At 51.8% G+C, this 16,419-nt stretch overlaps 1 protein-coding gene across 4 annotated transcripts; it reads right to left on the bottom strand.

Moving 5' to 3' along the window:
- Nucleotides 1–2,138: 2,138 nt before the first annotated feature.
- TBXA2R (thromboxane A2 receptor) lies at nucleotides 2,139–15,934 on the bottom strand. Of its 4 annotated transcripts, XR_009737446.1 has the most exons (5): nucleotides 15,349–15,934; nucleotides 10,077–10,929; nucleotides 9,657–9,699; nucleotides 3,410–3,537; nucleotides 3,255–3,331 (listed from the first exon to the last, which is right to left on the bottom strand). XR_009737446.1 is itself a non-coding variant. In XM_061422694.1 (4 exons), exons 2-4 carry the CDS (start codon nucleotides 10,860–10,862, stop codon nucleotides 2,997–2,999), a joined length of 1,164 nt encoding a protein of 387 aa, XP_061278678.1. In that variant the 5' UTR covers nucleotides 10,863–10,929; nucleotides 15,349–15,920; the 3' UTR covers nucleotides 2,139–2,996. The 4 variants fall into 4 exon arrangements, 3 of the variants coding, with proteins under 3 accessions (XP_061278678.1, XP_061278679.1, XP_061278680.1); XM_061422694.1 differs by lacking the exon at nucleotides 3,410–3,537 and having other exon boundaries at nucleotides 2,139–3,331; nucleotides 15,349–15,920; XM_061422696.1 differs by lacking the exon at nucleotides 3,255–3,331 and having other exon boundaries at nucleotides 3,447–3,619; nucleotides 15,349–15,931.
- Nucleotides 15,935–16,419: the final 485 nt, after the last annotated feature.

Raw genomic sequence — 16,419 nt, 5'->3', positions numbered from 1 at the left:
CCATCTCCAGGATTCAGACAAGCTCTGGACCCCCACCCATTGCTGGGGCAAGACCTGCCTCCAGAGCTCAGCCTGATGCTGAGCCCCATGCTCACTGCAGAGCACAGAGCAACTCTAGAATGCCATCCAGCTCTGGGACAAGGACTAATCTCCGGGCCTGGCCTCTTTCCAGAGTTCAGTCCACCTCCAGCACTCCACCCAGCTCCAGAACTCAGCTCGGTTCTAGAGCCCAGGCTGGCTCTGGAATCCCACCTGGCTCCAAAACACAGTCAACTGCTGAGACCCAGGTGCATTCCAGAATACAGCTAATATCTGGAACCCGGTCAAGTCCTGGGACCCAGAAGGATGCAGACACAGACTTCAGCTCCACAGCTGTGTCAAACTCCGAGAGTAGGCCCAGTTCAAGGACCCAGCCCTGCCCAGGAGCTCAAAACACCTCTGAGGCTCAGCTCAGCTCAGAAAGCCTGACAAGTTCTAGAAACCAAATCCAGGCCACAACCCAGGGCAGCTTTGGGACTGAGCCAGACTTTGGGAAACAGACCAGCTCTGGAACGCAGCTCATCTCTAGAACCCCTCACAGCTCAGAGATGCAGATAAGTGCAGGAACTAAGCCCCGCTCTGGAGTCAAGCTCAACTCCAAAACCCAACTCAGCTCCACAGTTCAGTTCAGGTCTGAGATGCAAGCCAGCTCTGAAACCTGGAGCAGTTCAAGAGTACAGTCCAGCTCTGGATCCGAAACCGGCTCCAGAATCCAGACCAGTTCTGGAACCCAGCTGAACCCTGAGATTCAGCCCAGCTCTAGGACCCAGACCAGTGAAAGAACTCAGTCCAGCTCTGGAGTCCAGCTCAGCTCCAGAACACAGCCTGCTTCTGGATGCCAACCTGGCTCTAGAACCCAGACAAGTTCTGGAACTCAGCTCAGTCCTGAGACCCAGCCCAGCTCTGGGACCCAGACCAGTGAAAGAACTCAGTCCAGCTCTGGAGTCCAGCTCAGCCCCAGAACACAGCCTGCTTCTGGATGCCAACCTGGCTCTAGAACCCAGACAAGTTCTGGAACCCAGCTCAGTCCTGAGACCCAGCCCAGCTCTGGGACCCAGACCAGTGCAAGAACTCAACTCAGCTCTGGAGTGCAGTTCAGCTCCAGAACCCAGTGCAGCTCTAGAATTCAGCCCAGCTCTGAAACCCAGACCACTTCAAACACTCAGCCCAGCTCTGGAGTCCACCTTAGTTCCAGAACTGAATCTGATTCTAAAACTAGAAGCCAGACCAGTCCAAGAATCCAGCTCAGCTCTAGAAAGGGGCCCTGCCCACAGACCCCAGGCCTTGACCCCAGAACCCAGCCTGATCCCGCCCCTTATGCCCAACCTCGACACCTAGGCCCACCACCCAGAGCCCCGACTCCAGGTCCTAGCCAAATCTCTTGCCCCCAGCCCCATCCCCATGATCTGGTACGAGGAACCCCGCCCAACCCTAGCCCTGGCCAAAGCCCCTCAACTTCTCCCCTGGCCCCACACCCACAGTCCCTCTTCACCCCCCAGAAACCAGCCCTTTCCCCCAAGCCCCAGCTGGGACCCCAGAAGTCTACCCCACCCACCAAATCCGTCATCCCTAGTTTTGCCCCCAGGGTGGCCCTCCTTTGTTCTCAGCCCCTTGAACCCTCATTTGAGGGGCCTGCCCCCTCCTCCATGCTCAGGGAGTCTGGGTTACCTCCACGGGAGTCAGAGCTCCTACCCCACCATGGAGGGCAGTAGCTTGGGCGTGACATAGTTGGGGCCCCCATCCTGCTCCTCCTGCTCCTCCCTGCCTGGGTTGCCCAGAAGTAGCAGGTGACCTCATTCCATACCAGCTGACCCTAGGTCTATGGGAGGGCAGTGGGGTAGGGGCGGGCAGGGGAGGCAGGAGGCAGTTTCCTTCTCATGTACCTTGAGGGCTTGAGGGCTCGTGGGGAATAAAGGCATAAAGGCACCTCCCACCCCTGCAGCCTGATGTGTTATTTTGGCGGGTATTTGGGGGAGAGCAGAGGAAGGGGCTGACACGAAAACACTAGATGCTTATTAAGTGCCTACTATGTGCCAGGCACCCTATAAGTGCTAACTGTGCAGGTGTTGAGGGCCCTGCAGGACACACATCAGTCTGCATAAGATCAGTCTACTTTTATTGAGCAGCTACTGTGGGCCAGGAGCTGCTTGCTCAAGGTGCAGAGAGTCTGAAGGGCTGAGTGGATAGATGGTGAAACCACAAGCTGATGAAGGCATGTGCTTCATCTGCAGTGGAGGAAGCAGGTGTGTACCCCATGGTCTCTGGGTATCTATTTCGTCCTCTCTTTTCCTCATCTGCAAAATGGGTTTAACCCAGAACCCTCTCCTGGGGTTTCAGGCAGGATTCCAGGAGATCTCAACCGTGAAATGTTCAGGGAAGACTCAATAAAGTGGGTGGGGAGAGGAGTGAGGAGCCAGCCCCACCTCTAGGGGCTTCCCCCACTCTCGCCCTAGTCCTGCTCAGCTGGGGCTTCCCCAACCCCCACCCCAGTCCTGTTCAGCAGCTGTGGGCTGGATGGGAATCTTGACACCAGAAACTTCAATGATGGATGATTTCAGAGCCAAAGGAAAATAAAGCCGAGGTGGAGATTATATTTTGGCAAGAGAGGGGGTCTGTTGGCATTCAACCTTTCTAGACAGAGCCTTCTTGAATTGGGATGTCAAAGGGAATCAACCATACTCCAGTAAGCAGGTCAGATTCAGGGGTTGGAGCCCGTTATTTTTGGAGGATTTCTGCAAGGGGAAGCTTACAAGTCTGATTTCCTCCAGATACCTGCCCAGCACCGTCATATCCTTCCTAGGGTTGGGCGGGGACTCAAAGAAGGGGTTGAGACAGGGGAAGGGCTTTGGAAAGGGGAGTCAGGGAAGACTTGGGGGCGTCCCTGGGGCTGATGGAAGATAGCACACAATTTTGTTGTTCAAACCCTCTGTCTATGCTACACTCTTGGCTCCTGGGCATCAGGACAGACAGAAGCGACCGACAGGGAGGATAAAGGTCTGGTGGGGGACATTCTGGCAGGGTGCTCTGTCCTTCCAGAGTGTCCAGCCTAGTGTATCGTTGACCTGCGGGTGAGCTGGGGCTGCAGGGACAGTGACCGGGACCGGGTGCTCAGGCGAGGGTAGAAGCGCTGGATCACTGCCCGGCGAAACAGGATGTACACCCAGGGGTCGAGGATCTGGTTCCAGGTGGCCACTCGCAGGTAGATGAGCAGCTGCCGCTCCGTGAGGCGGGACAGCTGCCCCGTCGGGCTCATGGCGGGTGGGCTCTGCAGCACCGTCTGGGCGATGAAGACCTGCCGGGGGCCAGAGCAGTCAGCCAGGGGCCAGGCTGGCAGCCAGCCCTGCCCTCCACCAGCACCTGCCTGTGCCACCTGCTGTCCCCTGAGATCCAGTGCTGATTCTGTTCCTGCTGGGCTGTGTGACCTTCAGGATATCTGCCTGACTTCTCTGAGCTTCAGCTGATGTGGCTGCAAAATAGCACACTTTTCCTGCTCCTTCCCTGGACATGATTAAACACGGTGGACAAAGAGGACTTGCAGGTGCGAACAGGTGGAATCACTGTGACTGCCAGTGTTATTATTCTATTAAACACATATTTTATATAAACTTTACATATATCAAATATACATACTATATATAATAATATATCAAATTATGGTATAAGATTTATATTAAATAATTAAATTTTGTTATTTTGTCACTTTATATTACATTGAAATTTATAGTTTATAAAATTCTATGACAAAAATTTTATATTAAATAATTTTTATGTTAAACATAGTAAGTTTAATATAGATTATTAAATATTGGATTTATGTTTAATATTACACAATATGTAATATGATACAAATTATTATATATACTAATTTACAAATAATTATAGATATAATGATATAGTTACCTAATAATATGTTGTTAATTATAACCATATTATTTATTATATGGTATTTAAAATTATATATGTAATTAATTATATAATATATAATTGTAATGTGACTATGTATTACATGAGTGATCTAATTACTAAGTATTCATTAATAACATAGCTATATGTTATATAGTATTTAACAATTATATAATATGTAATGATCAATGTTATTAAATATTAATAATATGTATTATATGCTATATAGTATTTAACAATTATATACTATATACTGATCAATATATTAAATATTAATTAATAATATGTAATTATAATAGTTTTGCTCAGTAAGGTCCAACTGTTTGTGACCCCATGGACTATGGCCTGCCAGGCTCCTCTGTCCATGGGCTTTTTTTCAGGCAAGAATATTAGAGTGGCTTGCCATTCCCTTCTTCAGAAGATCTTCCTAACCCAGGAACTGAACCAGCACCTCCTGCATTGTAGATAGATTCTTTACCTGCTGAGCCACTGGGGAAACCCCCTAATTATAGTTATATGTTATATAGTATTTAACAGTTATATAATATAATCATATATTATATAATAATTGATATAATTAATTATCAGATCAGATCAGTCGCTCAGTCGTGTTCGACTCTTTGCGACCCCATGAATCGCAGCACGCCAGGCCTCCCTGTCCATCACCAACTCCCGGAGTTCACTGAGACTCACGTCCATCAAGTCAGTGATGCCATCAAGCCATCTCATCTTCTGTCGTCCCCTTCTCCTCCTGTCCCCAATCCCTCCCAGCATCAGAGTCTTCTCCAATGAGTCAACTCTTCACATGAGGTGGCCAAAGTACTGGAGTTTCAGCTTTAGCATCAGTCCTTCCAAAGAAATCCCAGGGCTGATCTCCTTCAGAATGGACTGGTTGGATCTCCTTGCAGTCCAAGGGACTCTCAAGAGTCTTCTCCAACACCACAGTTCAAAAGCATCAATTCTTCGGCGCTCAGCCTTCTTCACAGTCCAACTCTCACATCCATACATGACCACTGGAAAAACCATAGCCTGGACTAGACGGACCTTTGTTGGCAAAATAACGTCTCTGCTTTTCAATATGCTATCTAGGTTGGTCATCACTTTCCTTCCAAGGAGTAAGCATCTTTTAATTTCATGGCTGCAGTCACCATCTGTAGTGATTTTGGAGCCCAGAAAAATAAAGTCTGACACTGTTTCCACTGTTTCCCCATCTATTTCCCATGAAGTGGTGGGACCGGATGCCATGATCTTCGTTTTCTGAATGTTGAGCTTTAAGCCAACTTTTTCACTCTCCACTTTCACTTTCATCAGGAGGCTTTTTAGTTCCTCTTTACTTTCTGCCATAAGGGTGGTGTCATCTGCATATCTGAGGTTATTGATATTTCTCCCGGCAATCTTGATTCCAGTTTGTGTTTCTTCCAGTCCAGCGTTTCTCATGATGTACTCTGTATATAAGTTAAATAAACTGGGTGACAATATACAGCCTTGATGAACTCCTTTTCCTATTTGGAACCAGTCTGTTGTTCCATGTCCAGTTCTAACTCTTGCTTCCTGACCTGCATACAAATTTCTCAAGAGGCAGATCAGGTGGTCTGGTATTCCCATCTCTTGAAGAATTTTCCACAGTTGATTGTGATCCACACAGTCAAAGGCTTTGGCATAGTCAATAAAGCAGAAATAGATGTTTTTCTGGAACTCTCTTGCTTTTTCCATGATCCAGCGGATGTTGGCAATTTGATCTCTGGTTCCTCTGCCTTTTCTAAAACCAGCTTGAACATCAGGAAGTTCACGGTTCACATATTGCTGAAGCCTGGCTTGGAGAATTTTGAGCATTACTTTACTAGCATGTGAGATGAGTGCAATTGTGTGGTAGTTTGAGCATTCTTTGGCATTGCCTTTCTTTGGGATTGGAATGAAAACTGACCTTTTCCAGTCCTGTGGCCACTGCTGAGTTTTCCAAATTTGCTGGCATATTGAGTGCAGCACTTTCACAGCATCATCTTTCAGGATTTGGAATAGCTCAACTGGAATTCCATCACCTCCACTAGCTTTGTTCGTAGTGATGCTTTCTAAGGCCCACTTAACTTCACATTCCAGGATGTCTGGCTCTAGGTCAGTGATCACACCATCGTGATTATCTGGGTCGTGAAGATCTTTTTGTGCAGTTCTTCTGTGTATTCTTGCCATCTCTTCTTAATATCTTCTGCTTCTGTTAGGTCCATATCATTTCTGTCCTTTATCAAGCTCATCTTTGCATGAAATGTTCCTTTGGTATCTCTGATTTTCTTGAAGAGATCCCCAGTCTTTCCCATTCTATGAATATATATAATTATAGTTATATGTTGGGGCTTCCCTGGTGGCTCAGATGGTAAAACGTCTGCCTGCACTGTGGGAGACCGGGCTTCAATTCCTGGGTCGGGAAGATCTCCTGGAGAAGGAAATGGCAATCCACTCCAGCACTCTTGCCTGGAAAATCCCATGGACTGAGGAGACTGACAGTATTTAACAATTATATACTATATAAATATATATTATATGATTGATATAATTATTAAATGTTAACTGGGGCTTCCTTATATATTATATGATTAATATACTTATTAAATATTAATTAATACTATATAATTATAGTTTCGGGCTTCCCTGGTGGCTCAGAGGTTAAAGCGTCTGCCTCCAACATGGGAGACCCGGGTTCGATCCCTGGGTCGGGAAGATCCCTGGAGAAGGAAATGGTAACCCACTCCAGTATTCTTGCCTGGAGAATCCCATGGACGGAGAAGCCTGGTAGGCTACAGTCCACGGGGTCGCAAAGAGTCGGACACGACTGAGTGACTTCGCTCACTCACTCACTCAATTATAGTGTATATTATATAGTATTTAACAATTATATCACAGTTGTTATAATTATATATATTAATTCTAATACAAATAATTATTATAGTGGGTATTATATTTCATAATTATAATTAAAATAATACTATGATTAATATTAATATTATATTGAATCACTACAGTAGTTTCCTGAGCACCTACTGTGTGCTGGGCAATTCTGGGGACAGTGCTGTGGCCACAATGGACCCAGGCTCTACTTACATGCCCAGGTGGTTTCGGCTCGGTGGTGGGGGTTGGTGTGACCAAGCAGACATGGAGGCACTGTTGTAGCCCAGAGGAGGCGTTGGGCCAGGCTTGAGAGGTAATCAGATGGAGAATAGGAGTTTCCCCAGTGAGATGGAGGGAAGTGTCTGTGGACCTTTCCTCTGGGACAACAGGGAGCCATGGGAGGTTTCAGAGCATGAGTTCGCTCATGGGCCAACTCTGGCCTGCCACCTGTTTTTGTTGTGCTTTGTTTGCTTTATTTGTGCCTTTTTGGTTTGTTGTTTTGCTAAGAATGTTTTTACACATGTCAATGGTGAGAAAAAAAACAGAAAGCATATTTTGTGACATGTGACAATTACATGAAATTCACATTTCCGAGTCCATAAATGAACTCCTTTTGGCACTTAGGCGTGCCCAGTCATTTCCAGGTAGCTTTCACACCCCAATAGAAGAGCTGTGTGGTTGTCCCAGAGACAGTGTTTAAAAGGGATACTATATGGCCTTTTAGGAAAAACTTGGCTCCCAAAGGGGACTTGGGAATCATTTAATGACTCAGTGATTCTACCTAAAACGCCTTCCTGGTTTTTATCTGGCAGCTTATCTCCTATTAAGGAGATCAAACCAGTCAATCCTAAGGAAATCCACCCTGAACATTCATTGGAAGGATGATGCTGAAGCTGAAGCTCCAATATCTTGGCCACCCGATGGGAAGAACTGGCTCATTGGAAAAGACACTGATGCTGGGAAAGATTGAGGGCAGGAGGAGAAGGGGGAAACAGAGGATGAGATGGTTGGCTGGCATCATCGACTCAATGGACATGAGTGAGCAAACTCTGGGAGATAGGACAGGGAAGCCTGGCATGCATGGGGTCGCAAAGAGGTGGACACAACTGAGCGACTGAACAAGAACAAATATCCTATTCAGGCTTCCCTGGTGGCTCAGATGGTAAAGAATTCAACTGCAATGCAGGAGACCTGGGTTCGATCCCTGAGAAGGAAATGGCAACACACTCCAGTATTCCTGCCTGGAAAATTCCATGGATGGGGACCCTGGCGAACTACAATCCATGGGGTCACAAAGAATCGGACACGACTAAGTGACTAACACACACATCTCTCTAATCTCCTATCCATCCTTCAGAGTCTCAGCTGAGACTCTAATGGTTCGGGGCAGGGCAGGGGTCATCTGGGGGTATTCTAAGACAGTCAAGCCTGGAAGGCAGGGATCAGGAAGATGCTGAGGCAGACCTTTGTCAGGGAACTCTTGCTGAAGGTGACATTTGAGCAAGGACATGGAGGAGTGAAGGAGTGATTCACATGGAGATCTGGGGTTGGGGGAGCATTCCAGGCAGACGGTACAGCACATACAAAGGCCCTGGGGCAGCATCATGCCTGGCGTGTTGGAGGAACAGCAAGGAGGCTAGTGTGGCTGGAGCAGAGTGAGCAAGGGGGAGAGAGGGCGGACAGAAGGGCAGGGAGGGGATGGAGAAGGTCTCGCAGGGTCTTGTGGGCTGCAGGAGGACTTGGGGTTTTATCCTGAGGGAGATGGGAGCCCTGAGGTGCTGTAGGCAGAGAGGGGGAAACCCGAATCAGGTGCTCACAGGCATCCTCTGGATGCTGCTCAATAAATAATAATGATAATTATAATAAACAAAAATAGAAACGGTCTCAGCTGTATGAAAACAGACCTGGGAGGGACACCCCAGGGACTGGGTTTCAGAAGCACATTGCTCAGCCAGAAGCATCATACTGTAACTTTTGCTCCCCCGGGGCCCGTCATGCCTGCAGCTTCATGTATCACACACAAAAACGTATGCTCCCTTCTATTTCTTTTCCCACCACTGACACATGTAAAAACATTTAGCAAAACAGAGCACAACCAAATTTGCAATCTTCCTATCCCACAGATTTAGTTTTTGTTTTAGCCCTTATCACTTCCTAATATCTACCATGTCACTTATTTATGCACTGTTTATTTGCTGTCTTCCCCATGATCATGGGGTCGCAAGAGTCTGACACGACTTAGCGACTAAACCGCCACCACCATGATCAAAGAGCTGCAGGAAGTCAAGCATTTTGTACTTTTTGTTCCCTGCTCAGCATCTAGACCAGAGCCTGCAACACACTGGGTGTTCAATCAATGTTTGTTGAAGAAACAAATGGATAAATGAGTTCATTTCCTCCTGAATCACTTTGAGAGGCAGGCACCTTTTAAATCATCCCCCATGGCTCAGACGGTAAAGAATCTGCCTGCAGTGCAGGAGACCCGGGTTGGATACCTGGGTCGAGAAGATCCCCTGGACATTCCAGTATTCTTGCCTGGAGAATTCCATGGACAGAGGAACCTGGTAGGCTATACAGTCCATGGGGTCACAAAGAGTTGGAGATGACTGAGCAATGAACACTTTCTTCTTTCTTTTAAAATCTAAGGAACTGACTGAGGCTGGAAGAAGGAAGCCCATAGCCAGAGTCACATGGTAAGTCCTTGTTGGATATGGGCTGGAAACCAAGTATCTGATTCTGGTCTTCAGACTTGTCCAGATTGAATCAGAAATGGAAAAATAACAACTCCAAAAGGCCAATTATATTAATCAGTGGAAGGACTTCAGTAAACTCACCTGACTCAGGAACATCTGTGCAAAGCTGGGGTCCAGCCCAGAACTAGGCACAAGGTAGAAATGATTCAGTGATTCCACCTGGAATATCCTCCCTGGTTTCATCTAGCAGGTAAACTCCTCTTCCTCCTTCAAAACCCCAGCTCCAATGACCCTCTTACGGAAAGTCTTCTCTGATACCCTCCCTGGGGTGGGGAGAGCCTGGGAGCCCCTCCCTGGGCATCTCAGTCCCAGGACACTGCTTCTGCCCCAGTCCTGCCCCCAGTTCTGCCCCCAGTTTGGGGTTATCTGTGTCTCACTCAAGGGAGTACCCCTGGACCCTGGGGTCACATTTTCTTGGGCTAATGAGAACCTGAGGGTTATGAATCTATTCAGGATGAACCCAGGCCCCAGGCAGTCCCCGCTCCTACCCCCGCCACTCACCAGCAGTGGCATCCAGCAAATGCTGGCCACCACCATAATGCCCATGAGCTGCACCATCATCTCCACCTCGCAGTCCCTCGGGCGCTGCTGGGCGGTCACCTGCCCATGGTAGACGTGGCACAGGGTGGCCACACTGATGGTGTTGAGCAGGAAGGACATCCCCACTGAGACGCTGCCGAGGAGTGCGAAGAGCAGGCCGAAGGCCACGTCCCCCGGATCGGTGCCGAGTGTGAGGAAGCACCAGGAGCCGGGGTACTGCACGGTATAGTGGCCCACACCCAGAAGGGGCAACAGGCCCAGCGCCAGCGCAGAGGCCCACACCAGCCCCACTGTGGTCCAGGCTCGGCGCTGCGAGGCAGTCGCGGGCCTCGAGAAGGGCCGGGTGATGCCCAGGAAGCGCTCTGAGGCCATGGCGGCCCCCAGCAGCAGCGGACACAGGCCGAAAAAGACCATGATGACACCCATGAAGTGGCAGAGGCTGCAGCCAGGGTCCACGGCCTGCCATTCAAAGAGGACGAAGTGCTGGGTCACCACGATGGCGCCGGTGACCAGCAGCCCCATGAAGTCAGTGAGGACCAGGCCACAGAGGAAGGTCAGGAAGGAAGATCTAGACTGGGAGCTGCTTTGCCGTGCGCCCATCAGCACACTCAGCGCCAGCAGGTTGGAGGCCAGGCCCACCAGGCAGAAGGAGGCTGCAAACCATGGGGAGGCAATCAGGCGCCGCTCCTCCAGTGTGATGTTCATAGGCCGGAAACAGGGCCCCAGAGAACTGGCATTGGGCCACATGGTTCTGGAGCATAGCAGGGAGGGTTACCACTTCATCAGGCCAAGGCTGGTGGTGGTTCAGAGACACCTGTGGGGAGGTGGGCGGCAGAGAAGATTTTGGTGATTCATTCTGCATATTAGTCTGAGTGGCCCCAGTGAACTCCTACACAAACTTCATTGCCCCAGCTCAACTATACCCTCCTTGAAGATGCCTTTCCTCACTTATCTCACTCCCAGCTCAGTAAGCATTACTATTACTACTCCTAGTAGTAGTCCTGCTATTACAATTACTAGTATGACTAGCTCCAACTCTGTCCTGCCCCAGGCTCAGTGACCCTCAAAGGCAAGGATCAGTGTTCCCTCTTCTGGGAACCCTGGAAGACACCAATTAGTGTCTGCCAGGTTGCAGAGAAGGGTTGAGAAGCTCTGGGTTTGAACTCTAGCCCTGACACCAACTATGCGACCTCAGGCAAATGATTTTTTCTTCTCTAAACTTCTGGTTCCCTGGGGGTCATCCATCTGAGTCCTTCATGGAAGGAAGGATCCAGGACAGATTTCAACTGCTGTAAAACAGGACACGTGCAGTGTGGGGAGGGCCACTGGCTGGCAGCCAGAGGTCGCTGACTCTCAGGCCAGCTCTGTGGTCAGCCTTGAGGTCACAATTCCTCATGAAGGCCTCGGGGAAGATCCGACCCCGTTGGTCTTTAGGGACATTCTTCCTCCTGTGTTAGAACCATGTATATTCCTTCCCCCCCCCCCCATTTTTGTTTAATAAAAAAGAAACCCTGAAATCCAGTTCCATTCTGGGGGAAAAAAAAACCCAGTTCACTGGAAGCAACTGGATCCCCAGTGACGGGCTATAAACAGTAGCAGGAGGAAATGGGCTATAAACTCCTCAGTATGGGGCTGGGGGAGAAAACTGGAGAGACGTGTGGGTCTGACTGGGGTGTGGATGAATTGACCAGTGTTTGAGGAGAAAGAAAATGACACCATTTAAAAGTCAGCTCTCTAAAGCAATTATACTTGAATAATAATTTTTAAAAAAGTCTTCTCTCAGTTGCCCAAAAAGATCCAGCTGGGAGGGCACAGGGCCACCCATGGGGCCAGCCTCCCATGTGGTATGCGTGCCTATCACAAACCATGCTTGTGCCAGCAGTGAGGGGCCATTGGCCGCAGGATCAGAGTGGACAAAGGTGGGGAGGCAGGACGGTGGGAGGCATGGAGGTTCCAGGCAGCTGACGCCCAGAAAGGTCCACTTATTTTTTTTAATTAAAAAAAAATTTAGTTATTATTATTTTATTGGGCTTCCTAGGTGGTTCAGTGGTAAAGAATCTGCCTGTAATGCAGGAGATACAGGTTCGATCCCTAGGTTGGGAAGATCCCCTGGAGGAGGAAATGATAACCCACTCCAGTATTCTTGCCTGGAGAATACCATGGACAGAGTAGCCTTGGACACAACAGAGTGACTAAACCACCACGACAACATTATTTTATTATTAATTAATTAATTAAACTGTACCAGGTCTTAGTTGCAGCATATGGGATCAAGTTACCGGACCAGGGATCAAACCTTTCAGGGTCCCTTGAAATGAGAGCTCAGAGTCTTATGATCCCCATTTGCGGAGGCAGGGAATCAGAAGTACAGAGAGGTTAAGTAACTAATCCAAAGTCACACAGCCTAGCCGGAGTTGACTGGAGATCAAATGTGTGCATCTGTGTCAAAAGCCTTGCAGTCAGGCAGAGGCTGGTGAGAGGTGGGTGTGGAGGGTCATCATTTCTAGGGAATTCCCTGGCAGTCCAGTGAGTAAGACTACATACATGCTTGCCCTGCCAAGGTCCCATGAGGCACAGCCAAAAAGGGATAGAATTTTTCTAAAATGACTGCCATGATTTCCCTCACGAACCTTGGAGGAGTCTCTTCCCTACTCTGAGCCTCAGTCTCCCTTCTGATAAAATGGGGCCAATGACGAGCCCTGGGGCTGTGTCCCGTGACCAGCCTCAGCAGCGAGTGTGCTTAGCTGCACCCCACCTCACTCCCCATCTCTTTAATTCATCTCAGCAACTCCTTATCTAGCCTCATAAATTATCCAGCTCCTCTGAGCCTCCCTCCCAGGCTGACAGCCAAGGTCAGCACCACTTTGGTGGGGTGGGGCCTCGAGTGAGAAACTAAATCCTGAGCGAGGGTGGCATGCGGCCTTTCCACGGCGCGTGGCCAACTGAGCCCGCCACTCCGGGGAAGGGATGTGTTTGTCGTCAGCTCAGATTCGACCTGCACTTGAGTTCCCCCTGGGACAGGGCGCTCCCTCCCTCCCTCCCTCGGAGCTGGTATGTGTTGTTTCTAAATATTCTCGGGACTCGGGCTGTGTCTGTGGTCACTGCCCCTGCCTCACCCTGGAGTGACTGCCAGCCCCTCCCGCATCTCATGGCCCCAGGGTCCCCTACTCTTGTGCAGGAGCTCATGCACCCAGGGACATAGACCCCGAGTCTGTTTCACGCTTCCCATATGTGGAAACAAAAACTGTGACCCCAGGACCCCTGGCCTGGGGGAGACTGGAAACTGGCACCACTTCCTCTGGCCCCAGCATGTGGTTTCCAGTCCCCCAACCAGGGGTTCAGGTGATAGCAGCCTGCTCAAGTTCCCCAGGAAAGCGGGCCAGGAGGGGCACCTGGCGGGGCCTCCCTTTCCCTCCCACATTGACCAGGAGGGCTCCGAGGTCCAGAAGCACGGCTGTGTGGCCCTTGGGAGAACTGCTCTCCCTCTCTGTGCCTCATGAGAAACATGGACCCCAGATTTGCTGGACAAACCCAAGGATCCTACAACCCGAGAGTGGGAGAGGTCTGGATTTGGAAAATCCAGGGTTCTGGAATTCTAACGAGTCCCCGGTTCTAGAATTCTAACAAGGTCCCACTTCAGGAACCCAAAGGCCTGAAGCATCTAGACTTTAAGGGGGCTGAGGTTCCACAGCTCTCATTGGCTGGTCCTGAGTTCCAGAAATCTCTCTCTCTTGGGTCCTGGCTCCTCTCTGCAGAACTGCAGGACAAACATTCAGTGCTCCCTCAGCTCACCTCGGGGAGGCTGGGAGGGCTCCAGCCCACTGTCCCAGAGGCCTGGGCGCTGGGCCAGGCGTGGGCACCAGGCTGCCCCCCCACTACCACGGTGTCCCTGGCAGACTGTAGTCTTTGGATTCCAAGGGCTGGGCCCCTCCTCTGCCTGATGGTCCATCACTGCCTGCCCACTCTCCCCCTGCTGCTTCCACAAGCCATCCATTTTTTAACAAGTCCCTCTGCCTCTCAACACCCCACCCCCTGGCCTGCCTGCCTGTCCCCTCGCCAGGGGCCTACCCACCCTCCCCCCAGAGGGGCGACAGTGACCTCAGACAAGCTTGGACTGGAGCCCCCGATCTGCCACTGTCAAGCGGGGGCTCGACCTTGCCAAGTCTCAGTTTCCCCCTTTCTGAAATGGGGACAACAAGGCCACTGACTTGCCTGCCAGCATTTGGGCTAGTCTTCCCAGGCCCGACCTGCTCTTGCCATTGAGACTTTCAGTCTTCACTCACACACACACACACACACCCATCCCAGCCTGGTGCCCGCACTCTTCCTGCTTCCTGGCTGTGCTCACAGCTTGTCTCCTGGGTGCACACACTGAGCAGCCAGGTGGGAGCCCTGATGCACTGTATGACCTCAGTCTATTTCCACATTTCCTAAGTTTTCTAATGCTGCCCAGTTGACCAAGGATCATGCCCTCTGGCACGAACATGCAGGGAGCAGGCCCGTTACTGCATTGGTTCCAGCTCATGCCCGGTTCGCATCTGCACGCCCTAGGGTGGGGACCCTCTGTACGCCCTTGTGAAGCCACAGACGCCCACACAGACACAAACACTTCCACGCAAGGCAGCTCCCAGACCCGGCCCTGCCTCCCCTCACCACAAGGCTCTATTTCCGGGAACTTTTCCTGTTTGTGACACCACCCAGGTCCCCACCCCAGTCAGCCTGACTGGGTTAGAGCTGAGCCTTGGCCCGGACTCATGTGGTCCCCCTGAGCCTCAGTTTCCTCATCTGTCCAGCGGGCATCCTCTCAGCACTCACCACTGGCGAGGGGAACAGATGGGTGACAGAGGGACAGGACCGATCCAGGCCAGGCAGCCACTGGTTAGTGATGGACACAACTCCGAGTGTGCGTGCAGACACACAACCAACCAGGCGTGTGCTTTCACTTGCAGCCATACCCAGCGTCTCAGCACTGTCTCTGGCTGCAGCGCTACAGGACGCGGAGAGGCCTGGCCCAGACTCAGGGAATCCACACACAAGCACATTCTTGCTCACACCAGCCAGCAGGTGCCCAGGGCAGGCAGCACTCCAGACTGGGACCCAGGCTCAAGAGTGCCCCTGGACACCCAGCACCTAGTAGCTGTCACCGCCCACGGGAACACACCCACGGCAGCGCAGATCGGCCGGTAGGATGCACTCAAGCCACACCTGCCCACTCTCATGCCCCGCCCCTTACCTCAGGGCCAACTGTCCTCAGCTGAAGGTGGTCGAGGGGGAAGGCGCGCCGTCCTGGGCCCTGGAGCACGCGTAAATGCCTGGCGGGAGGAAGGGAGTTCGGAGGCGGAAGCAGGGCAGCTCGGCCTCCCGGGCCCCCTGGGGAAACCGAGTCACAGCGGGAGGACTCCCGCGCTGCCACGTCGCGCAGGGGCACCGACGGAGGGCCTGGCGGCGCGGGGTCCCCGGCCGAAGGAGGGGTGACTAGGTCCCCTCCCGGCCTGGAGGGGGGCCCAAGGGGTCTAAAAATAGCCCGGGGCGGGGGCTCTGCTCTACAGCTGGATCTAGTCTCTCTGCCCGAGTCTCTCAGTCTTTTCGTCTGTCTCGCATCAGTCCCTCCCGCCCCGCGCTGGCCACGCCCCTCCCGCCCAGGCCTGGCTGCTGAGGGTCAAGGGGCGCCCCCAGCCCCCGGGGAGACAGCGCGGCCTCCTGGGGGAGGGGGAGTCCGTGGGATCCCGGGCCGCAGGGGCAGGGGCGCGGCGGCGGGGGTGGCCGGCACCCTCTCAGGAGCCTTCTCCCGCCCCCTCCCCCAAGCCGGCCCCAGCTAGGCCCCTTTCCGGCGCCGCTCCAGCCGCCAGGCCCCGCATTATTCACCTTCTGGGTAGTACCCCAGACCGAGAGGGGGCGGGGGCGGGGTCAGCTCCCCAGGGCGCCCAGACCCCGGTCCAGAGGCCCAGAGCTCAGAGCTGGTGAACGCGGGGTGCGTGGTGGTTGAGGAGTGGCTGGCCCCTCAGTAGAGGCTTCATCAGTGTAGGGTTTGTTTGAGGCCCCTGTCAGGGCTGGGGGTGGGGGTGCAGAGTGTTCAGAGGGGAGAAGGACCGCACTCTGAAGCCGGAAGCCTCGTGGGCAGCCTGCTCAGACAGGTTTTCCCGGGAGCAGGTGAGCGAGAGGGCTGTGGGCGGCTGCATTCTAGGGGGAGCATCTGGGAGCACCTAGGCTGGCATTGGGCCCCTGAGGTGAGGGTGGGGAGGTACGCTTTCGCTCTGCTCCCTAGAGCCCATCACTGCAGGAATGATCGCGCTTGAGGCAGGGA

Source organism: Bos javanicus, chromosome 7 (assembly GCF_032452875.1).
Source record: "Bos javanicus breed banteng chromosome 7, ARS-OSU_banteng_1.0, whole genome shotgun sequence".
Classification (NCBI taxonomy): domain Eukaryota; kingdom Metazoa; phylum Chordata; class Mammalia; order Artiodactyla; family Bovidae; genus Bos; species Bos javanicus.
Note: the sequence above shows the minus strand (reverse complement) of the source record. Positions and strands in the feature narration are given on the sequence as shown.

What these genes read in the sequence shown, in the direction of transcription:
- TBXA2R (XM_061422694.1), bottom strand. Translation starts at nt 10,862, where the DNA reads ATGTGGCCCAATGCCAGTTCTCTGGGGCCCTGTTTCCGGCCTATGAAC. An exon ending in TTTGCTGGATGCCACTGCTG is followed by an intron (nt 9,700 to 10,076) that starts GTGAGTGGCGGG and finishes CCTTGTGCCTAG; the next exon opens with TTCTGGGCTGGACCCCAGCT. An exon ending in CACAGATGTTCCTGAGTCAG is followed by an intron (nt 3,332 to 9,656) that starts GTGAGTTTACTG and finishes GGCCCCCGGCAG; the next exon opens with GTCTTCATCGCCCAGACGGT.